At 56.2% G+C, this 23,996-nt stretch overlaps 1 protein-coding gene across 1 annotated transcript in view; it reads right to left on the bottom strand.

Moving 5' to 3' along the window:
• FAM53B (family with sequence similarity 53 member B) overlaps nucleotides 1–23,996 on the bottom strand; it is a 114,490-nt gene that overhangs the window by 38,107 nt on the left and 52,387 nt on the right. The window contains exon 4 of the mRNA XM_061185419.1: nucleotides 17,163–17,941. Coding sequence (XP_061041402.1) covers nucleotides 17,163–17,941 — 779 coding nt within the window. The remainder of the gene's footprint in view (nucleotides 1–17,162; nucleotides 17,942–23,996) is intronic.

Genomic DNA, 23,996 nt, shown 5'->3' with positions numbered 1-23,996 from the left:
ATTTTTAAGAAGGAATCGTGATTTTGTGCACTGACACAGGAGGAGCAACTGGTTCTGACGCCAGCGCCCCAGTTAGCCAGAGCTCACCAGCTCCCGCAGCTCCTCTCCTGCAGCTCCCTGGCCAGCGCCTCCTTCTTATTTGTTTTGTTTTGTTTTTTTGGCCACGCGGCTTGCAGGATCTTAGTTCCCCAACCAGGGATTGAACTCGGGGCCTCGGCAGTGAAAGCGCAGAGTCCTAACCACTGGACAGCCAGGGAATTCCCAGCACCTCCTTCTTACTTTCCACTTGAGGAGCACGGGAAAGAGCCGTGCAGGGGCCAAGTTTGGACCCAGCAGAGCCTGAGACAACTGGGTGGCCTGCCTGACTCTCGGGATCATGATGCTGGGCCCTTGCTAGGACTTGCTGTCCTTGAGAAATTGCCAAACAAATTCCAGTCGCTTTCCCAATGGGGAAACTGAGGCACTGGGTCATCTACATTAGGGGCTGGTAAAATTCTCTTGAAGGGCCAGAGAGTAAACATGTTTGGCTTTGAGAACCATGCGGTCTTTCTTGGAACATGAAAGCAGCCACAGGCAATAGTAAGAAACCGGCATGGCTGTGCGCCATTCAGACTTGATTTGCAAAAACGCGTAATGGTGGTTTGCTGACCCTGATCCACATGGTTTGAGGGGACGGCTGTCACCACTCCTGGAAGGCACTGGCCATAACTGCAGAGCACCGCTGAACCCCACTTGGGAGGCCCCAGGGGTCCACTTGGTGGAGCTCTAGTTAGAATATTAAATCTATTATTATAAAATATAAAGTCACATCCCATACAGAACTCAACAGGCCTCCGTCCCCTGGGGTCCTGCTCTGTCACAAGGGTGGACCCTACAGCCCCTCCTGGCACAGGCTCAAGGGCTGAGGGTCAGGGGAGGCCCAGGCGCAGAGGGGCTCACGGCTGCCCTCTGTCCCACCTAACACCTCGAGGAAGAAGAGAAGGCGCCAGCAGACTGGAACAGAGGCGGATCCAGCTGCTGGACGCCCGGCCGCCAAAGAGGCTCAACAGGGATTCTGAAACCTGGGGTGAGGACCACACTCTGCCTGTGTCTTTCCTTCTCCCCGCTGGCCAGCTCTGGGACAAGCCTCATGGCCACCAGCCTGCACTGCGGGGTCTCTCTAGGGCCCAGGCACTCGGGAAGGTCCGTGGAGGGAGGGGCCCTTCTTTTCCTCCACGCCAGCCACTCATGCTGAGCCTCAGGCGCTGGCTCTTTGTGTAGGTCCCTGGGCTTCATCAAGGCCACCACTGGTGCCCCCGCTTGGGCACTTGCTCAGTGCCACCACTTTGATCTTAAGTTTCAGATTTCGGTAATAATTCACTTTTATCCTACTTCATCTAGAATGGTGACAACTGTCACCTTAGACTGTCTAGACAGCTCCAACAGCTGGCACAGCGGGGACCAGATCAGGCTTCCCTGGAGATGTCATTTGAGATCCCAGCTGCCACCCCAAGACTGGGCACTGACTCCTGAGCCTGGCCACTGCATTGTGCTCAAACAGAGCCCCAGGTGCCCAGGGCCGATGTGTCCCACCAAGGGCCCACCACAGCCGAGGAGGGAAGGTTCACTCCTAGCTGACCCGACCCTCAGCTCCTGACTCTGGCCTCCGCTGGCCCTGACCCCCCACTGTGGACACCTGAGATGATGGCATGGGCCTGGTGCCTCGAGCCCTGCCTGGCCCCCTGATGAGGAGTGCAACAAGCCTGGATCGCACAGCCTTGCCACACCCAGCCTTATGAGCCTGGCTGCCACTCGGAACCTCAGTTTCTTCTTCTGCAAAATGGGAACAGCAATCCTCACTTTCCAGGACTGTCAACAAGACGACATGTAACTACATGAACGCAAGACTCATCCCTGGTCCACGGGGCGCAGTGGAGCACGGGGACACATAGGCACAGTGCAAGCACGCTGTCGCACATGGCAAGAGCCATCAGTGTTATCTTATCATTTACGTGTTGACCAAAGTTTCCAGGGGTGGGGCCCAGGCCACACAAGGTGCAGGGCTCCAGCTAAAGGTTCTCGACATGAACCAGGCTGTCCTCATTCCTGGGGAGAAGGGTCAGTGTGGGCAGGAGAATGACTAGGCAGGTGACCCAAACCAAGGCAGAAGCCCCCGCCGCCTCACTGCTCTGCTCAGGAGTGTCACCGCTGGCCTTCTTGGCTCCTAGGAGGAAGAGGAAGCCCTTTCTGACTCAGTTCATTTCCCTAAGGACAAACTTGGTCATCTTCCTTTTTCCCTGATGAACTTCCGTGTCTGGTGGGGGAGAGGAAGAGCTCACCTGAATGGCCTCGCAGAGGTCAACTCAGCCAGCTGCCCCCCCTTCTGCACCAGGCCCTTGACCCTCAGGCCTAGAGGAACCAGGCAAGGAACCCCGAAGGCTCTGGGCCCAAGCAGTTCAGCCTGCATGGGTGGGACTCCTACAGCCCCCCTTCTCCACTGAGGGCCACCAAATACATGGGCACAGCCTTCTCTCTGTCCTGGGGGAGGCGCTCCCTGCAAACCTACCCCCAGCCCGACTGGGGTTCAAAACCCCACCATCCTGTTCAAAACTATCCTTGGCTCCCCACGGCACACAGAATAAGGTCCCAACTCTCCAGCTGGCTCTCGAGCCCCTCCATGCTCCATCCCAACCACAGCTCCAGCCAAACGGGCTGGTTTCCGGCCTGGGGAGCATCTCTGTGCCATGTCTCTCCTCTCCACTCCAGCTGAGGCGCAGCCTGAGTGGCAGCTGGGGCACCATGCCTGGGCCCACCAGAGCGCATCTCCCCTTCCAAGGAGCTGAGCCCTGCACACATCACGGTGAACCCGCCACGTGCCCCTGGTCCCTACTGCTGATTCCTGGAGGGCTCCCGTGAGTGTATCAACTGCCAGTGAGTGTCTGTCCTGCAGTCATCACCTTATTTAACCCCCAGTATGGATCCTATTTAACAGGTAAAAAGACCCAGGCTCAGAGGGCAGAGCTGCGAGCACTGGTCATACTCTCCGGGTTTCTGCGTGATGCTGTGTTTGATGCTGTGACCTCCAGAAGGTTGGGGCCGAGTGTCCTGTCTACTGCCGTACCCCTGGAGCCTACAGGGACCCGACACACAGCAGGTGCTTGGTAAACGATGGCTGAATGAAGGGATGAGTCCAGAACTTGAATCCAAACCCTCAGAGGACACGGCTACCTCACCAGCTTGCAGCTGGCTGCAGAGACACAGCTGCTCCCACCCGACCCCTCTGTAGCCTGCAAACTCCTTAAAGGTAAGGCCAGGGTCTTAGGCATGCTGGTCTCCCCTGAGCCCCTGGTCCAGGCACTCATACATAGCTGGCATTCGATCAATGCACGCTGATTGAACCAGCTCACAGGGTTGTTGCTGCTTGGAGTCGGAGGGCCCAGAAGGTTCCCATGGAGGGCGGGGCCGTGTCTGAAGTTCCCAGGCTGCTGAAGCTGTAGACCCCTATAAGTCCCTCCTGGCAGGGGGTGCAAACTAGAACCACAAATACAATTTCCAGGAAAACTGTGGTCAGGAGGCTGCCAAGCTCCAGGGACAGGGCTGCTCGGGAACCACGTTCTACCCCTGGGCCATTTCCCACCTGCCCTTGCACCCCGCTGCTTGAGCGTTGGGGGCTGTGCAGCCCGCCCCCAGGGACAGGCCTAGAGCTGGTCAGCTGTGCGGAGCTCGTGCTGTGCTCGGGGGGGGCGGGGGAGCAAATACACAGCCCAGTCATCAGAGAGCAGGACGGCAGCACAGAGACGTGACCCAGGGCGGGTGGCACCGCAAAGCCTACCTCAGCGTCCCCACCCGGACCCCACAGGAAGAGCCCGCCTGGCCAGCCCGTCAGGCCCCGTCTACTGCCGCTCCCCACTTCTCCCCCAGCTCTGCCCTGGCCACGTACAGACCGAGTGGGGCTGCACAGGCACGGTAACTCCAACAGAAAAAACGCCTCGGAGAAGAAGACAGGCTCTCCCCCTCCCCACAGACCTGCTCCACAGGGGGCACAGCAGGTAGGCCTATGATGTCCCTGTTCCATGATGGAGCGGTCCCTCGAGCATCCAAATGCTCCGTGGCTCCCGGTCCCCTGGTAGAGAGAGCACAGCCCCAGGGAACTTGCACGTCAGAGCAGGGCCTCTTGCCACCCCTTCCTTTACCAGCTGGTGCCTGGGGCCTCGCGAAGGACAGGGTTTCTGAGTGGGTGGCAGAGCCGAGCCCCTTAGACCACGGCTGAGTCCCAGTCCCATCCCTTACGTCCCCACCCCAAAGCCTCCCTGCCTACCTAGGCCATGAGCTCCGGAGGCTGACGGCTCGGCCACCTAATTTGGTGTGGCCTTGAGCAAATGCACTGTCCACTACACGAGCCACCTTCCACCTGTGGCCACTGAGCACTGGACAAGTGGCCAGTCCAAGTTGAGATGTACTGTAAACGTAACACACATCCTGATCTTGGAAACTTAGTGTTAAAAAAAAGAAAAGAAAAGCACACATCTCCACTAACGACTGATTCCTATTGATTGCACGTTGAAATGACACTGTTTTGGATATACTGGGTTAAATAAAATATACTATTAAATTAATTTTACCTGTTCCTTTTTTCTTTTTAACTGTGGCTACTAGAAAATTTAAAATAATCTCTATGGCTCCTATTCTGTTTCCGCTGCACGGAACTGAGACTCAGTTACCGCCCTTAAACTGGGCAAGATGCGTCGACCTCACAGGGCTATTCTGAGGAGAAAATTCGATGCGTGAGTCTCTTCTGCAAACCCGCTCCCAACCCACTGGCCAGCAGTCAGCAGCCCCACAGCTGCTGCCTCTCACTGCACCTGTGTGGTCAGAGGCTGCCCTCTGAGGCCCCTGCGGCCCCAGGGCTGGGCCGGGCCGCCTCCCCATCCTCCGCTCCAGCCTCCCGGCCCCTCTCAGGCCTCAGGCGGCGGGCTAGGCGGCCTGCTGCTTCCTTCACTGGGCTGCCCATCCAGCTAGTGACAATGACTTCAAGGCCACAAGCAGCAATAACTCAAAGAAATAATAACGATGACAGTGGTGACAACACTGATCCCAGGGCCAACATTTCCTGAGGGCGTCTGTGCACCAGGCCTGCTGCAGGCGCTCCCACAAGCTCAAACCCCACATCACACAGAAGAGGACACGAGGGCCCAGAGCAGGTCAGTGACTTGCCCAGGGCCACCTGGCTGGCGAGTGGTACACCAGCGCTCCACGCCAGGCCCAACTGGCCCCGGAGCCCAGAACCCGCCCTTCCACTCCTGCCGTCCTAGGTGAGGGGCAGACGCGGGCAGGGCTCACAGCTTCCCCACGTGCGTCACGCTGAAGCTCTGGTGTCTCTGCCGAGGGACAACTAACCTGACACCAGTGCAGTTGCCATCTCCCTTCTCTTGCCAAATACTTAATGCTGCACCATCGGCCCACGTCTGCTAAAACGCTCGCCCCAAACACACTGCATTGTGCCGCTCCTCTCCTGGCTGTTTCTGAACGCAACGAAAAAGGGTCTTTTCTGCCGCTGGCTCCCCGGCCTGCATACTTGTTCCCATTTTTATTTGCCATCAATTCTTGGAAAATTCCATTGTCCAAGACTGTTCCAGATTAAAGTGAGAGGGAATTCCTCTAGGTGGATTAGGCTTGTTTAAAGCTGGTCCCTACTATCAAGGGGCTACGGGAGGGTGCGCTGGCCCAGAGGTGGAATGCAGTTAGAACCCTCTGCAAGACTGGACCATGGCACTGAGTCCCAGGCAGGATCCGTCCTCCCACAGGGGACACGTGATGCTCCAAGACAGAACGGCATGACGGGAGACGACCACCCAGATGGCCCACGAGGGCCCTCCCCTGGTCTCAGCATCTTCCCGGGGAACCCACATGAGAAAGGGGCAGACAAGAAATTTGGGGTGATAGGGCGAGAAGAGCCCCTCGTGTGAGTGTGAGCACAGCTCCGGCCTGGCTGAGCCACTGGCACAGCAAACCCTCAACGCCATCTTGCGCCTTGTTTGCCAAGTCAGCTCAGTAAGGGGTTTGCTAGGATTTTTCCTTGTGGGACACAGAAGGCCCATTTCTCATGCCTCTTTTCCCCATGTCCAGGCATGCCCACCATTTCAGAGGGAGAGCAGGACTCCAGGAGGGAAGGGAGACGAGTGCCCAAGGGCTGCGTCCAGAACAGCCTGGCTGGGGGTCAGAGGGGAGGCCGACCAGGCCCTGGGCTCGGGCAAGTGCAGGACTGGCTGCGACCCCCTTCCCTCCCACAAGACGAGCCACTCTGGGGATGAGGCGGATGGCAGTAGCCAAGGGCTTAAGAGATCTTCTGGCAAATCACAAAAATGGGTAATGAAGGCTCTGCTTTGGGGGCTAAGAGGATTATTACAGACTGTGGATATGTCCACCTGCAGGACATAACTGATATTTTCTGGGCGCCTCCCCTCGGTATGGCAGAGCCAGACTGCAGGGCCAGTCTCCCTTGTGCTCCAGCCTTGTACTCGGGAAGGACCTGGAACAGGACAGCTGGGCCGCACTGCTTGGGCGGAGCTGAAACAGCCTCCTAGGGAGACCCTGGTGCCGAAACACGGGACCTCTTCAAGCCCCCGGTGCCCTGGTTTTACCAACCAGAAAACTCACAGCTCAAGAAATGCAAAGCCTGTCCAAGGGCTGGGAGGATGAGTCAGTTAGATGGTGTGATATTAGAATTTCGAGGCTACTTCATCAGTGTATGGGCCTAGTGGATATGATAAATAACAGTCATGCTTCCCAACAACGTCCTGAGGCCCTGGGCCAAAGCAGCCTGTGGTGAGAATGCCACCGCCTCCACCTTACCTTCAGGAAACCCGAAGCCTAGTCCCAGCCTCGCCCAGGCCCATGGTTCCCAAGTGGTGGCAGGACCCACCCCAGCAGGGGCCCTCTGGAGAGGTCGTGGCCCACGGGCCGTGGGGGGCTGAAGAGTGGCCGGGGCTCTTGTCACTGCTCTGTCACTCGGCAAGCGAGCAGGCAGCCCACACTCAGTTTTCTCCCCTGAAGAGGAAGGGGAGGAGCCCTCCCAGGGTGGATGAGGGAGACGACACCCTGGAGGGGTGCCCAGAACAACCAATTCCCTCCCAACCCTGCTGCAAACACAGGCTGGTACTGTTAGGAGTTAGGACCCCGCTTCCCAGGGCCTGAGCCAGGCTGATGTGTGAAGATGTGGCAGCTGAACACATCCCCTCCTCTGGTCACCTCCTCAGGGAGGCCTCCCCGTCCCTCCAACCTGAAGCCGGCCACCTCCATCTCCTCTCCCCCACCCGGCATTACAAACCACACCAGCCTGCTTTAGTTTCCTTATGGCACACATATTGCCGTCGGAAATTATCTGGCCTGTGGTTTGCTTGCTGATTATCCCCCCTTTCTAGAAAGTAGCTTATAGAAAGTAGTGGCGATTGTGTGTGTCTTGCAGAAATACCTCTGGGCCTGCCTGAGTGCCACCCAGCAGTCACCAGGGAAGTACCTCTGAGTGCAGACGAGGCGGTGGGGAGTGGAGAGGAGAGCGGAGCAGGCCCCTAGCGTCCTGGCCTAGGACACCAGATGGTACCAAGAGCAGCGGGCTCACCTCGGTCTGCACAGCGCGCCCCACGGCCAGGCCCTAGGACGCGGGAGCTGCATGGAGGTGGGAGGGCAGGGGTTCCCCCAGGTGGCAAGGGTCAGCTCAGAGCCCGGAGCTGCCCATCGTCTCAGCTCCGGGCCACTCCCGCTCTGCACTCTGCTCTGGAGCCAGGGCTCTGCCATCTGCCCCCTGCAAGGCTATGTCCATGGGAGGGCTGGAGGAGGGGGCAGGGCTGGGCATCATCCTGTCAGCTTCCTGTGTCACTGCCCCCCAGCCCTGCTCCTCACCCGCGGGAGCAGTTTGGTCCATTCACAGCACTTGCTTCCAGTCTGCAGCTTTTCCAGCATCCACAGAACCAACTTCTTCGCCCTCCCTCTCCTCAGCCCCACGGGCCTGCGGACTCCCAGCTGCCGGGCCTTCCAAAGGGCAGCCTCTTCCCGGTGGGAGCAGCTGCCGGCAGTAGCCGCCTCCGTGACACCCGGTGTTCACACCTCGGCGTCTCGGTTCTTCAGGAACCTGGTTAACAACTGTCCACAGCGACCTCTCTGGACACACGGGCTGGCTTCGGGCCCCGCCAGGAAGGCCCTGGCTAATCCAGGCCGCCGGCCCCACTCTCCACGCACAGGGCTCCGTCAAGGGAACAGCTGCGGCGCTGCTCCGCCCGCCGCACGGCCACCGCCCTCTCCACCAAGACGAAACGCGTTACAGGCCCCTGCACTGTTTCAGGGAAGGCTCTGGGCCTGTGGCCTTCAGTGACATACTATGATGTGAGCTCACTGCTACTGCGCACAAATGAAGCTTCTGGTGGTTGCCTTGTATTTTAGAACCAGCCATTTCTTTTGTTTTCCAAGACAGAAAAAAAAGCCACCCCTCGCCCTCCCCAAAAGGAATTATCCAAGAGTTCTACTATGCCCAACTTTCAAAGGAGGCCTTGTTAATCTTCTCGCCATAAATAGGCAATTAACACCCACTCCGAGTCCAGTCAAACCAAGTTCCTGCCGGCTTGGGGACGTGGCAAAGGGCTGGCTGGCCCTCCTGCGTGGCATTTGCTTTCTTTAGTTCTCGACTGTGGCCTGAAGCTGCAAGAAAGGCCAGGAATTCAGGATGGCTGATTCCACAAAAATTTTACAGATAAATGGCTCATGTCAACAGGGATTCTATGTTGATGCCACGCTTGGGACAACGGGGGACTATGTTACAAAAGGCGAAACGGGCATCATTTCACCCTGTGCGGGTCCCCACGAAAGCCAGCGGCCTGTACAGGATAAAAGGCACAGGGAGGCGGCAGGCGCGTCACCTCAGACCCGGCTCGTAATTAGTCACACGGCCGTCTCAGTGACCCCGCTCCGTGCTTCCCTGTCTCCGGCCCTCCCAGGGGCAGACCCACAGGCTCACCGAGGGCTTGGAGCTCCTTCCGGGGAGGCGTTATCCCGCCATCCCCAGTAAGGACGCAGGGGTAAGACAGGGAGTGCTGAAATCCTTCCGGGTTTCTGTCAAGCGGCCCCTTGCCCTGCATCCTTCCAGGCTGGGCTGAGGTCACTGGGCTCTGTTAGTGGATTCACAAAGGCCACTGCAGGCCCCTCATTTTCCAGAGACGCTGCCTCAGCTGATGTAAACAGACCAGATGGGGCACAGCTTCAACGCGACCCAGTGTGACAAGCCTTCAGAGCTGTGAGAGCATCCTCCTGCGGCCCCGAGCTGCCCCGCCTTCTCCAGCCAAGTCCAGAATAGGGGACCCCATTTCAAGTGGACAAGGACGGAGAAGCTTCAGCAAAGGAGTCGGAGGCTTGGAGGCAGGCGTGACAAGAAAGGGTAGGAATCGGTTTCCTCAGGGTGGGAAAGGGCAGCCTGGGCTGGCAAAGCACTGATGCATAAGGGTTTGGGGGCGGGATGGTCTCAAGGACACTTGTGGAAACAAAACGAATCATGGTGATCAGCTACACTTCACTTCTACTGAGATCATGAAGAAATACAGGCAAAGTGAGGGCTGCAGGTGAGATAACAAAAGGGACTTACGATCAGCAAACTCTAAACACGATAGCTTAAAGACAGTTATCTCTGGGGATTAGGGTGACTGATTCTCGGCCCAGTGAGGTCTGTGGCTTGGAAGCTAATGACAAGATCAACCCCCTGGCTGGGCCTGTTGGTCGCGCCTCCAGAATGTCTCAGCCCCGAACAGGAATCAGCGTGTCCCCTGCCCTGGTCTAGCCCACGGTCCTATCTGCCAACAGCCCCCTGCCTCCCCCACCCCCCAGTCTATGCTGCTCCCCCCAGCCAGGAGCTTGAGGGCGGGGCTGTCACTCCCCTGCTTAAAACTCTCTAACGCTTCCCCCTGCGCTCAGAATAAAAGACAAACATCTTCAGAGGACCTACCGAGAAGGCCCTGCGCTCGGGTCCCCTGCCCCCATCATCTGCTCTGCTCCAGCCACACTGGGCTCCTCCCAGCCCCTTCCTGACTCTGACCTTTGCGCACGCACTCGTGCAAGCCCCGGTACCCACCCCACCTGCACTCTTCCAGGGCCGCCTCAGGGCTTATTTCCGCGGTCCCACAATTCTAAGGCACTGTGAGAACACTCTGGAAGCCTGGCCTCTTTTAAATGCTACCAGGGACCAGAGATGCCCAATGCACACAGCAGGCGGACAGGGCACTGACAGCCACACCGAGTTCCTGGCCATTCACTCTGCCACCCAACACAAGACTTCAGCAGGCACGCGGAACCACCATGTGTGGGGACTTGCCTTGGAAACATCCAACACAACAGAGTAGACGTTTTCCAGACGTTCCCCACAAAGCAGGGCCGGAGATGTCCTCAGATGCGCCTCCCACCGGCCCACAGGCTGTGGGCTCCTGGGGCAGGGCGTCCGCCTCCTGCCTCCACGCCTGGCACAGGAGCGGGGCCTGGCCAGTCGCGGGTGCCCCAAGCTCATGCGGGGAGCTGGAGGGGCTTCCACCTGGGCACCTGGGTTATGAAGCAGAGGCCCCATCCAGAAAGCCCTGGGCACCCCCAGAGCTCTGTCGCCTCAAGCACCCTTCGGCTCAGAGAGGCTCTCAATTAAAGCATGGAAAATCACCGAGTGGCGTTAAAAGCTGCCTCCCTGGCATGTCCCCAGTTGAACTCCTTCTATTTTTCTTTTCCCCAGCAGATCAAAGCTATTGTGTCAACACTCGGCCCTGATCCGAGTGACCTTCAGCAGATTGCTTATGCAACCTGGTGGCTGTGCCTGGGACACAAGGAAGGATCCAGGGGTCTGAATAGGGGTTTCCTCAAATTATGAGAACCCCCATCAGGGGCTCTGTGGTGTTTCTGGGAGAAAGGAAGGACTAGAGAGAGCTGAAACTATTTTCCCGCCCTGGCCCGGCCCTGCTCCACGGCTGCAGGATCACGACACCCCTGTGCCAGAAGCAGCAAGCCCAGCTGACCGCCGGAGCCCACGAGACAGGCCGCAGGGTGCGGCTCTGACGGGAAAGCATCATCCCTGGCTGGATGCACACCACGCGAGTCCTGCCCACACCCATGAGAAACAGGAACTGTCATTCCCATTTTACAGACAGGAAAATGGAGGCTTACAGAGGGTGACCTGCCCAAGGGCACACAGCTTAAAAAAGTAGCAGAGTGGGGAACTGAGCCCCACCTGACACCAGAGCTCACACTTTCTCCTCTACGCCGCCCTCTGTGTCCCGCGAGTGTCAGCTACCTGGAAGGGGCCCCTGGGGGCAGGTCACAGCACAGGAGGAACACTGAACCCGGTCTTCCCAGCCTCCTCAGGAGCCGCGTGGCTTTGCGCAAGTCACCAACTCTCCCGGACTCTCGAGTGAGGGATGAACAAGAGCAGAGGTGGCAGATCACTTAGCAGTGGCTGCCAAGATCACGGAGGGGAAGATTCTAGACTTCCTCTGAGTTCAACCAGAAGGACCACCGCAATTGACCAGCAATGTCTGTCAAGAGCATGGAAGGAGCTGCCACCCTTGGCATCCACTGCTCTGATGGCCTGGGTCTTAAAGGCTCTCTTCCTTTGTTCAAGCCCATCCTGTTTCCTCACGGGAAGCAACTATTCCCATGTGCCCACAGTGGTTTTGCCTTTACTTTTATTTAGCATTTATATCATCCCAGTTGGAATCCCAGGGCTTTCCATGACTATTCCTCAAAGATCTTAACACCCATCTGCATTCTGTGTTGTGAAGGGCGACCCACCTCTGAACTCCTCTGCTTGCTGTCAGCACAGTTCCCCACACAAGCAGGAAGGATGCTAAGGGTGCAAAGGGGCAGGAAACTGGAGCCAGTGAGGTGGCCGGCCGCTGGCAGAGGGGACAGAAGGCCATAAAGGCTCAGGCAGGCCAGGCCTGAGCCCAGGAATCTGCCAACAGAAAGCACAGCTGGCCTGCAGCTGCCAGGGCTGCCGGAGTGCAGCCAGTGGTGTGAGGGCCACCGCTCGTTAAAGGCAGACCCCCCCAGCACACAGGCCAGAGCAGGAGGCTGACCGGGGGAGCGTCACCCAGGGGCGACCCTGCCAGCAAAGAGGCACGAGTCATTGAGGAGCGTCTGCGATAAGCCTTCCGCTGACTTCCCCCCACCAACCCCTCACCCTTCAGAGCCCACGCAGCCCTGGCCAACCTGCTCTTCTGGACTCATCCGCAGGAACCATGGCTCTCAGCGTAGTTTCTACCTCATGCTTCTTTCCTACCCCACACTGCCCCCGGCCAGCTTTCACCGGCCCCTCCAACATCTGCTAACACAACAGTTGCTGCCTGTTCTGAGGCCTGCTCTGGGAGCTTCGGGGGCTCAGTGTGTGGGCAGCTGCAATCAATCAAACCTCTGTTCCAGCATCCTGACCCCTCCTCACAAACGTCTCCCTTCTGTTGGAAGCACTGTTGAGAAATACAATTTGTTGCTCTTTCAAGCTGACCAGCTTGGAGTTAAAAATACAGCAGGGCCTGTGACACCCAGGGCATGGCGTTCAGCGGGTAATCCTTGACTGTCGCTTTTGCTGAAATCTTCGCTCACACACATGCGATCCATGTCTAAATGGCCACGCACAGCCCAGGTCTCACTGGGAGTCAACCAATGCTTGGTGGTCAAACCAGGTCTCAAAAAAGCAGTAATAAATAATGTCAGCGAACGTCCCACTAATAAACAGCTCACATGCTCAGGCTGGGCCCTGCCCTCAATGGCACACACTGTCATTTTGCAAAGAGGAGGCTGCAGCTCCACATAAAACACCAGGCAGAAGGCGCCTCGACAGACCGCGTGAGGAAAGCTGCGTGCGGAGGTCAGCAGGACCAGCCCTGGCGCGCACGAGGCAAGACTGACCCCCGGGCCACCTTTGAGCATCCAGCTCTGTGGAACGAGGGCCTGCAGTCACGGTTACAGGGAGGGAGGGCCTTTTGGGGCCAGGTCCTTGTGCCATCCTTCCCCGCGGGGGCCCCCTCCCTACAGTCGCCCGCCCTCACTCAGGACCCAGCTCCCTGCCTGAGAGCCCGGCACTCAGGCTTTAAGAAGCAAAGACAATCTGAACGCAATTCTCACCAGCCCCCTCCCCCACTGCTGCGAGGGACAAGAGCCACCGCTGCTGCCAGCTGGGAGCTGTGTCCGGAGACCTGGCTGGGAGGGCAGGGCGCCCGCAGGGGCGTCGGGTGGGCTCCTGGGGTCCGTTCCATCCTGCTACCATGGGTGACAGACATGAGACAAGAACGCTCACACATGCCAGCCTCCTCTGGCAGGTGGCGATTCTGATTCTCTCCCCATTTCACAGCTCTAAAACGTGGAGTTTACCGCAGGCCGAGCAGGGCTGCAGGGCAGGCCTCCTTCCCATTTTCAAAAGAGAAGGATGGGGGCTTCCCTGGTGGCGCAGTGGTTGAGAATCTGCCTGCCAATGCAGGGGACGCGGGTTCGAGCCCTGGTCTGGGAGGATCCCACATGCCGCGGAGCGACTGGGCCCGTGAGCCACAGTTGCTGAGCCTGCGCGTCTGGAGCCTGTGCTCCGCAACAGGAGAGGTCGCGATAGTGAGAGGCGCGGCGCGCGCACCGCGATGAAGAGTGGCCCCCGCTTGCCGCAACTGGAGAAAGCCCTCGCACAGAACCGAAGACCCAACACAGCCATAAATAAATAAATAAATAAAATAAAAATTAAAAAAAGATTGTAAAAAAGAGAAGGATGAGGCAAGAAGAGGAACCAGCAAGAAGAAATAAGTGGCAAGGACAGAAGAGGGAGGGTAAAATCAGAAGGAAGGAGATGTCAGATAAAGAAAAGGAGCGTCTTCAGAACGTCACCCTCTAGGCCCAGTTCTGCCTCTGTAGATGCCCAGAACAAGCCCACGCCTTCCCTCCCAAGCCCTGCCATCACGACGACAACAATCAGTATCTGTCAGCGCTCCCTGGGCCAATGTGCAGGTGATATGTGTGTAGATAAAGACACACACATGTATCAAAAGATATCACAGACACATTTATACACAGACATCCATACATAGCTACACACGTACATACATGTGCACACACACTGACACATTTACACAGCATACACCCACACACGCACACGCACACATGCGCACATACGTGACTTCCCCTATTCCTCCCAACAGTCCTATGTTGGTGGTGGTGGCAGTGCCGGTATTATCTGCTGCACAGAGATGTTAAGCAATCTGCCCAGGGCTGCCAGCGTCCTGCCCCATCTCTGAGGCCTTCTGATTTGTCAATGCCCCGCCCCCCCAAATGAGGATCTAAAGGTGAACACCGTGTTCCAGAAGGGTCTGTTTCCTCAGGAGGGGCTGGGAGGGACACAGTCCAAGGTCACATCTACTTCTCAAGTCCTCGGCTTCTAGCTCAGAGCCCGTACCTCAGAGCGGTGCCCACCCCAGGGCCCCCCTGTGTACACGAGGACCTCAGGGCGTCCGGCCTCTCCTGCTCTCCTGACTCTCCCGGGGTCCCTCCCTGGTCCCTTTTCTGTGGCAGCCGGGAGAGGCCCCAGCTACCATCCTTGCTCTGGGCGCCGCTGGTGCTCACACAGACCCCAGGGAGGTCCCAGGGAGGTCCCAGCCCCGGTCAGCGCCTCTGGTGGCCGGGGCTTATCAGAGCTGCCCGTTGTCCCAAAGGTCTGACCGCAATGCGCTCACTCTGTACCTTCAGCCCGAGTCTCTCATGCACCTGGGCCCAGAGCCCACGCACACAGGGGCTCCTTGACAATGACGCTCACGCAGAACCCCTCCCGCCAGGGAGGCGCCCGTATAAAGCAAGATCAAAAGACCCACGAGAGAGAGTCTGCGATCCGGCTGCAGGAAAGGGTAGCAGGACACAGAGAGCAGCGCTGACCCTCGGCACAAGCCAGCCTTCCTACCGTCGTGCAGACCTGCTCGCTTCCCGGCAGCTACAGATGCGGGTAAGAGCACGCGGAGGCCAGGGTCTGGGGGCAGTAAGTCCTGCAACAACCGCTGTCTGGCTGCGAGCAGGCCCCCCCCCCCCCCGCCCCAGCAAGACACCACTCACAGGGTGCCGGCTGCAGGGCCCCACATGCTCCAGGCTGCATCCAGGGCTCTTCAAATGCATAGAGGCGGCCCTGGGCCTGGCTTTCAAGGCTCCCGGAGGAGGAAGGCCCACCTCCCGAGGCCATGAATCATCTGGTGGGGGAGCCGAAGCAGGCGGCGCCCCAGGGGAAGAGGGCTGGCTGGGTCTAGAGGCTTGGTGGGGGGCGGCTCAGGGCCCATCTATCCCCAGGGCTCTGGCCGCACCCCTCGGCCCACACGCTTCCCAGGGGCCCCTTCTCTGCTTTCCCAGGACCCTGCCCTCTCCAGGCCTTGGCTGGGGAAAGACAGGCAGAATGAGGGCAGACTCCTGAGGACCTTGGAGGGCTGCCTGGAGGCAGGGAAGCAGTCCATACATCTGGGCACAGTCCCACTGGGCAAAATATCTTTAAATGGTTTCTACCCAAGTGAGGACGGGAAATGTCTCCAGTGATGCCAATGGTGTTATTCCAACTTGTGGCTAGTAAAATACAATTACACCTGTACGTTGTTTTTATTACCTACCTAGCTTATTAGCTAATAAAACAAGCTCAGCATTAAAAATTTAACTGAAGCCATTTATCGTACCCACAACTCAGGGCTCTGGGTTTCCTTCAGCAGTCACCCAAATCTGTTACCTTTCCAGCCTTTTTACCTATTGACATTTCTCCAGGAAGGAAAATTCCACCTGCCTGTCCAACTTGAATGAATGTGTTCGATCGTTGTCTAGCTTGGACACCCCTGGAGAGGCGTTGGGAGGAAGGGAAACTGACCATGAGGGCAGGGCCTGGGCTCTTGGACAAAGGTGGCCAGAAAGGCTGGACTCAGGGGTCAGGTGAGTGGTCTAGACCAGAGATACCTGCACCTCTTCTTTTGGGGGGACCTCTAGGCTTGGAGGGAGAACTAGAGGAGACGGAAACGCCATAAACAGAAGCTGTATTTTCATTCTGAAATGAAAGGAGGCCCGGCTGAAAAAGCAGCACTGGCCACTGAAGGAAGGCAGTGGTGCCCGCCTGGGAAGGGGTGGACACGACAAGCCTGCCTGCACAGACGTGGCCATACGCTCACGAGCGAGGCCAACCTCTCACCGCCAAGCTAGTCCCCACTCCCTCAAGCCCAGCCGTGACAGGTGCTCACATAACAAGACGAGAAAAGATAATGCTCAAACCGTGGCTCTGAGCACCTGAGGAACCCCGGACACAGAACCTAGAGCGCCGCGTTCTACCCACCACACCCATCTGTCCTCGAGTGGGCAGGTGGTCACAAGGACCAGCCCTGCTCCCTGGGCCTCACTGTCACGCTCTGATCCTTGGGACCCCGCAGTGAGAACCAAACGCAGGCAGCGCTCAGGCTTGGAGACTGTCCTGATAATGGTGTATTAACTCCAAGTTCATCTCATTCAAACCCATACCCAAGATCAGTGTTAGCACGAGGCAGGGCTCTGAGACTCGGAGGATAAAGCACAAGTGACAGGGGTGTGCGGCCAGAGGCCTCGCCTACAGTGAACAGCAAGGATGATTACACAGGTGGCACAGAGCAGAGTGATCATAATTTCTTGATGGTCTCACAGTGTTGGCAGTTTAATCAAAAGAATAAGTGCCTCCCCCCATTTCTCGTTCTTTAAAACTATCACCCACCGGCCCTGATCTCAGGATCAGCATGATCCGAGTGACACTGAATCCCGGCCTGTGCCAGCAGCTCCTACGGCGGCTGCAGGGATGGGCTCCTGGGAGAGGCTCCAGAAAGTGCCAGGAGGGGGACCACCAGTGTCTGGTGATGCTGGACTGCCTGACGCCCTGCCTCTCATCATCTGTCTGCTCCTGTACCACTAGCACGTGTGCAGAGGGAAAGAGCATTTCTGATTTTAAATGGAAAGAAATAGATGTTTAAAAAAAAACAAAAAAAGAGGGGGCTTGATTTCATCTTTCACTGTATAGAATTTTAAAAACGAGGAAATAAACCCACTTCCTGGGCATTTCTGACACTGGCACCCTGCAGTTGCCCGGGATGGGCCAGGAGCCGTGGAGGCTCCGATAAGCACCTGGTTGCTTCTGCAGCACCTTCTGGGGCTCTTACCTGTGCCATCTTGGCCAGGTCCAGGGAGGGCCTCTGCTCCTGCGCCTCCTCGGGACGCCGCCGCTTGACGCCGACCTTCTTGTCGTTAAGGACACACGGCTGGGAGCGGCTGCGGGAGAGCCCACTGGAGCGTCTGGCCAGCTCCGGCGTCGAGGCAGGGGTGCTGCTGGCTGAGGGGGGACAGTACTCCGCAAAGGAGAACTGCTCGTGCGAGCAGGAGAGGGACCGCTGCATGTCCAGTCGGGCCCCGCCCACGGGGCTCGGGTCGGGGCCCCAGATGTCGCCTGCCTGTCTGCAGGTGGCCGAGCCCGGCGCCCCCTGGCAGGGCTGACCGCCAAATCGGGGGTGAAGTCCCGCCTGGTCGTAGGGCGAGGAGAGCACGTTGGCGCGGGACGGGAGGCTGAAGCTAGAGCTCCTCTGCATGGTGCTGAAGCCGTTGGAGTAGCGCTGGACGCTGCCCCCGCTGTAACAGCGCCTCTTCTCAACAGGAGTCCAGACTTTGGACCCCAGGGGCCTCCACGACGTTCGGCAGCTGGACATCTCGTCGGAGAAGGACAGCGACCGGCACTGGCGCTTGCTGGGGGGCGCTGAGGGGTTCCCGTTGTGGTCACTGAGGCTGAGGTCTTTGATCAGGTTGGTGACCGCGCAGGCGGTCGCGGCCTCCCGGTGCCACAGAGCGCCGTCCTGACACTTGTCGGGCAGGCACTCCCAGATGTTGGCGCTCGGCTGGTCGATCTGAAGAGGGCACTTCCTGTCCAGGTCTCGCCATCTGTCATTTTCTGGTTCGCAAACAACAAAGAGAAACAGGATTTGAGAAGGCCTTCGTGCCAGCCCTCTACCTCCTCACCAAGAACCCGTCTTAAACAGGATGTTAGAGCCAGAAAGGCCCTTAAAAGCCATGCAGTCCAACCTCGCTTTACAGGTGAGAAACTGAGGCTCAGAGAGGGGACAGGAGTCCCACGGTGCTGAGCCAGAAGCAGGGCAAGGTCTAGGATCCAGGCAGCCCCCAGGACGCCTGAGACGGTTTCCTCTCCAACATACCGTACTGCCTCCCAGGAAAGTCCAAAGCACTACTGTTCACCCCAAAGGCTCCTCATTTTCTAGAAGGGAAACTGACTTGCCTCACCCCTGCCCTGGCCGGCAGCAGAGTGGGGGCAACGTGTCTGTTACGTCCCGCCTTAGGGCTCTGCTGCTCTGGGGCTGGGACTCGACGCCCTGGCAGGAAGACCACAGCCAAAGATGAGTCTGTCAGAACTCCAGAGGGGCTGGAGGCGCTGCCAGGTTAGAGCATCTGAATTCCATCCTTAAAATACTTGCTGACAATGGAAACTGGACATTTCATGGATTTACATCCCCTCCACCAAAATGTTCCACAACCAACAACATTAGCTGCCAATCACTGAGGACTTTCCTTACGTTCACTTGCTCTCTGGCTGAAATCGAGGACGAAGTGGCTAAAATCTATAGAAGTAAGTCTTGGGCTGCAGAGACGTAAGGGTACAATTTCAGCTTACACATTCGGGTCTCTCCTTGAATGCATGGATAAACAAGCTAACCCTGCTAGGAAATGCGGACTTTTGCACTTGAACCCTTACTTTAGAGAAATATTCAAGAACTACTTGTTAGTTTTCTACTATGGAATCAGGCACTGTGCTGAGAATTTTAGGAGAACAAACTTGACACAGTTCTTGTATTCCAGTTCACAATACAAAAGCAAAGTTAAGAAATACGCTGTGCTGCCAGGGGTCAACATGCTACCATGTTTCTATGTTTTTCTAATCTACACGTATTTATAAACTGTGCAAATGTGAATATGGAGAAAAGTATGGCTGAGTCAGTCAGTAGAAGGAGAGAAGTAAAATCTGAAATGACAGTCAGTAGCTATTTCACACACACTGATTCTCAGCACTGCAATCAGTTACTGCGCATCCACCGTGGGTGGTGTAACCCCGCACAGTGCCCTGCACGGCTACCACTGCTGCCCAGATGGGGAGACCCAGGCTTGGGGGGGTGAGTAAGTGGCCCCGAGTCACACACCTAACAAGTGACGAGATGCAGACCCAGGCTGACCCAACCCAAAGCCCTTTGCTCTTTTCGCTACACTGCAGCGCTGAGGGAACCACAAGGCAGTCTGACCTTGGCCCTGCCCTCAAGGAGTTTACTAGTCGTTCAAGATGAGCCATCACTCAGAAAATTGTGACGTCCTTGCTCCAGGCAGCAAGGACTGTAGGACCATCTTCTCTACCAGTGGCCACTTCTCAAAGGGCCCCGAGAGACACACCTGAGGGACTCACTCCATGCTGAGTGCCACAAGCAGCAACTACTGGACAGGTTCAAAGGGAATGACCAGTGAGGCCCAAAAGGAGCTTCACGAGCCAAAGGAAAAGCCAAATCAGGGCTAAACGTGACGCTCCTTCCTCCAGGGCACCCTGTGCACCCATGAGACGCAGAGCCTGAGGCGCTGGGACCCCGGACAGGGGACATGGCGGGAATCGTCCAGAGGCTGTTCCCACAGGAGGGCCTTAGAAGCCGGAGAGGCAGGAGAGAGATCTGCCAAGTTAGGCCAGCTGGGAACAAAGCAGGACTGACGCTAAACGTCCAGTTCAACTCATCCCTGAAATCTGCCCGGGCCCTGATACACGGCAAGTCTCGATACGTGTTCCTGTAACTTAATCATTACTAAAAACTGACAAATCATTACTAAAAATTATCTTTTTGCAAATAGGATTTATGTTCAAAATAGGTCCTCACTACCTACCACTCCTCAAATATTCACCATTCTTTTTTTTTTTTTTTTTTTTTTTTTGGCCACACAGTGCAGCACGTGGGATCTTAGTTCCCCAACCAGGGATCAAACCCGCGCCCCCTGCAGTGGAAGCGCAGAATCTTACGCACTGGACCGCCAGGGAAGTCCCTCACCATTCTTTTAAAAGAGTTTCAATTTGACATTTGTCAGCAGTTGAAAGTTCAGTAAACTAATACTAGAGTAAAATTTTAAAAAATACAAACTAACCTTGACTGAATCACGACCATCTCTGATTTAGAAGAAGAAAAGTTATCCTCAGAAACAAGTGGAGATTTATGTATGATGATGTTCTTCAAAATGATATGAGTGATGGCAAAACGGTAAACACAACTAAAACGTCCTACAGTAGGGGGCTGGTTAAATAAAGTACCAAGGAATACCATGGAGCATGAAAAAAAGCAGTTTCAAAGAATATTAATGATGTGGAGAAATGCTAATGATGCAATACTAAGCATAAAGAAACAGGATACAAAACTGTATAGACAGCGTGATTCCTATTTAGTGAAATACGTATGTTATATGGGAAGATAAAAAGGAAATAAACGAAAATGTTCACGGTTGATTGGCAGAGAGCTAGTTGATTTTTCTCATTTTTGTTTCCCTGGAGCTTCTACGTTTTCTATAAGGACAAATATGTGGAGGACCAGGGCCTATGACCCCATCCTCCTCTGGGTTTGCTCCTTTGGTCTTTTAGGAAGTTCCCATCAAACAGTGCTCGCCACCGACTCCCCTTCTGGGACAAGGCATTGAGGTGCCACATGGGCCACAAATGTGGTCGATGAGGAAGGAACCAAGGACCCAACCGAGGGCAGTGAGGGCCCCAAGATGGCACCATAGTGGCCCCAACTTAAGGAGCCTAGAGCCCACTGGAGACGGTCTCTGTCCCAGGCCTTGGGAAACCTAGGAAATTAAAAGAGATTGGTCCTATCCTCAGAAGATACCACTTTCTGTTCCATTTTTCTTTCACTGCCCTGGAATTTTCCCCATCTCTAGGGAGATAGTGAGACAAAGGGCAAGTGGGAGCCAGTTAAGCATGAACATTCTGTCTCTCCAGTGGCTACCTTGTGATCTTGGTGCTTCCTAACTCGGGCCTCCCTACTCCAGTCCCATTTCCTTTCTGCCCCCAGAGAACTTTCTGAGGCCCGCACATGTCGTGGGCCCCGTCTACTCGTGGTCTCCCCAGTAGGCCCTGTGCTCCAGGCACGCCGGACTTCCTGCGACGGCAGAAGTCAGACAAGAGTCAGGGAGAGCCAAGATCATCCTTGAAAACCCCTGAAGCAGCCCATAAAGCCCACTCCTCCTGGTTTTGTGTACAAAGCCCTGAAGAGTACATAAAACTGAAGTTTAATAAATCAATTGCAGGAATGAGCACAGGTGACATCTCTGTGCAGAGGGGCGTGCATTCGACTTGTTTTGCGGTTTAACTATCAAATCCCCAGTGGGAACTGGGGTTGGATGGCTAACTCTCGCGTGCTCCTACCTGCCTACAGGAACTACCTGTCTCTGTTTTGAAGAGTAAGCCTCTATTGACCTTAATACATAGATGTCTTTGTTGTAGGGAGGAGTAAAAGAGTCAGTTCTCAACTCAATCCACCGGTTAAATGAGGGTACAGCTCGACCGCCGTGGACCTGCAGCTTCCCCTCCCACGTGAGCTCTTCCATGCCTTCACACCTTTGCAGAGACCTGCACCAGTCTCTTACTTCCCATTTCAGAGCCAACTCAAACATCACCTCATCTGCAGATACGCCCTCCCATACAAGCCCTTGGGCACCTGCAGCTCTTTGCCTGGACTTTCAATCACGTGGCTCATGGTAACTGAACTTTAATGATGTGTTCACATGTCTATGTCATCTATTGAGCTAGAAGTTCTGGAGCACAGTCCCAGCATGACCCTCCCGTGCCCAGCACACAGCTTGGCACACAGCAGACCTCAGCCGGTGGTGGGTGGAAGAAGGAGGGCATGACGAAGTGCAGACAAAAACTACAGAGCAGACCATGGGTGTTCACTTGGTCTCGCTTATCCTCTGTCCCTGGCACAGGTAACCATTCCTTGGCCAGGCAGGTCCAACCTGGGCTGTGCCTTGAACTCCCTACCCCACCACGGCCAGGGATGGTTGTGTATGAACTAGCCAGGACACTGGCTGGCACCGCAATAGCTAACATACTTTGAAAACACGAAGCACTGCCCGATACTGAGCACTGCTACTGTGTGTCAACACCAGCCAGGTGGCCACTTGTTCTGTCTGCGGAGCAGATAATATTTTAATTGTTTCTATCTTTATCGCTTCACGAAGTACAATATAAGAAAAGTAAAAACAATCGAGGCTATGTTTAGCCCTTGTGTTTTCCCCCTTCGCTCAGGGAACAGAAGGCGATTTGTTGGGTCAGGTCACCAGACAAAAGAAACAGGAATAGAAGCTAATTTTTCATGGCAAACCGCCCTGAGCGTTAGGCCCAACGTCACGGAGTACAAAAGGCCTCGGTTCGGCTCCAAGGAGAGGATACCGGACACCCCCGCCCCTCCATTCAATACCACTTCTGCACAAACAACTATAACTCTTCCAGAAGTGACAATGGCCATGGACGTGGGGATTCCACTGAGCAGGGCTCACTTGGTGTGGTGCGAAGGGTGTGGACTTGGGTTCGAGCCTCAGCTCTGCAAGTGACTTAATCTCTCAGAGCCTCAGTTTCTTCATCTATAAAATGAGGGGACTGGTGATAACCACCCTGCAGAGCTATTCTGAGAACTAAACAGTTGCCTCGCACAGGGCCTGCGAGGACGGAACAGGCTCTCGAGATGGCAGCCATGATTGTGACCACACTGCAGAAGGCTCGGACAGCTGAGCCTCGGCCCTTCTGCAACCGGGGACCCATCTCTGTGGGGTCTGGTTGGAACAGGAACCTGGACGCTCTGCACAACGATGTCTCAAAGTGTGGTTTCAGGACCACCTGCAGGGGCATCCCCTGGGTTGTTAAAATGCAGATTCCCAGGCCCAGATTCTGATACACAGAATCTCTAGGGGTAGAAGCCTGCATTTTAATAAACTCCCCAGATTATTTTAACACGAAGTTGTTGAGAACCGCTGCTCTGGACTGCAGGCTACACAGGGGCCTGGGTTCACAAAACACCTCTGCGGCGGCCCAGTCAGACCATCCAGACACACCAGGAAGGTTCTGCAGGGTTGACCATCCCAGTCTCCAAAAATCTGGATTTAGAACGTCATTGAACACTGGTGTTCTGGTGTTTGTTTTGTTTGGGGCCAACAACAGAAAGTAGAATTACGGAGAAGGATGACTCTGCCCTTCAAGTTCCTCAAGGTCCCTTTTCACAGGAGGGGGTGGGGACCCCGAGCTGCACGGCATGTTCTGGATGGAGGGCCAGTGGGAAAGGCCCGAGAGGCCCACCATTCACGTGAAGGGGATAGCGTGAGCCCCCCTCCCGCCGAGACACACCGTGGCCTAGAGCTTCTCAGGGAGGTTCCCAGCACCACGCCTCCAGCAGATGGGGCACAGCCCCAGGACACAGGGCCACTCAGGCTCTCGGCAAGCCCCCCTGACTTCAACCCTCAGGAGCAGCTAAAGCTCCTCCACTTCCCTGCCGAGCCTGCCTTCACAAGGCTGAGGTCACACACAGGAGCGGCATCAGCGCACACGGCACTCTTCCTACGGATGTGGAGCAAACTACGCAAAACACATGAGCCACGTAAGCATCTAGCTCTCTCGCAGATGGCCTGACTAGGTGGCCTCCACGGTGTCTGTCCAAGCCGAGGCGCCACGACCGAGCCTGACACTCCCCGAGGCACAGAAGCCGACGGGCACACACGTGGGGGCAGGAGCTCAGATCCCCCAGCCGCATCACAGGCTTTGGTCCTGAAGCCACCCCCTGACGAAGGAGGGCAGAAGGCTGCTGGGTGCACAGATCCAGAGCTCAAAGAAAGAAAACACCCAGAGGAACACAAATAGCATCTGACCTCAAATGTTCTTGTTTCCATTTCTGCCCTTAAACTTGAAGGGAGATTCCCAGGGG

The sequence above is a fragment of the Eubalaena glacialis genome, chromosome 1, assembly GCF_028564815.1.
Source record: "Eubalaena glacialis isolate mEubGla1 chromosome 1, mEubGla1.1.hap2.+ XY, whole genome shotgun sequence".
Taxonomy (NCBI): domain Eukaryota; kingdom Metazoa; phylum Chordata; class Mammalia; order Artiodactyla; family Balaenidae; genus Eubalaena; species Eubalaena glacialis.
The sequence above is the reverse complement of the archived record's forward strand: the minus strand, read 5'-3'. Positions and strand labels throughout refer to the sequence as shown.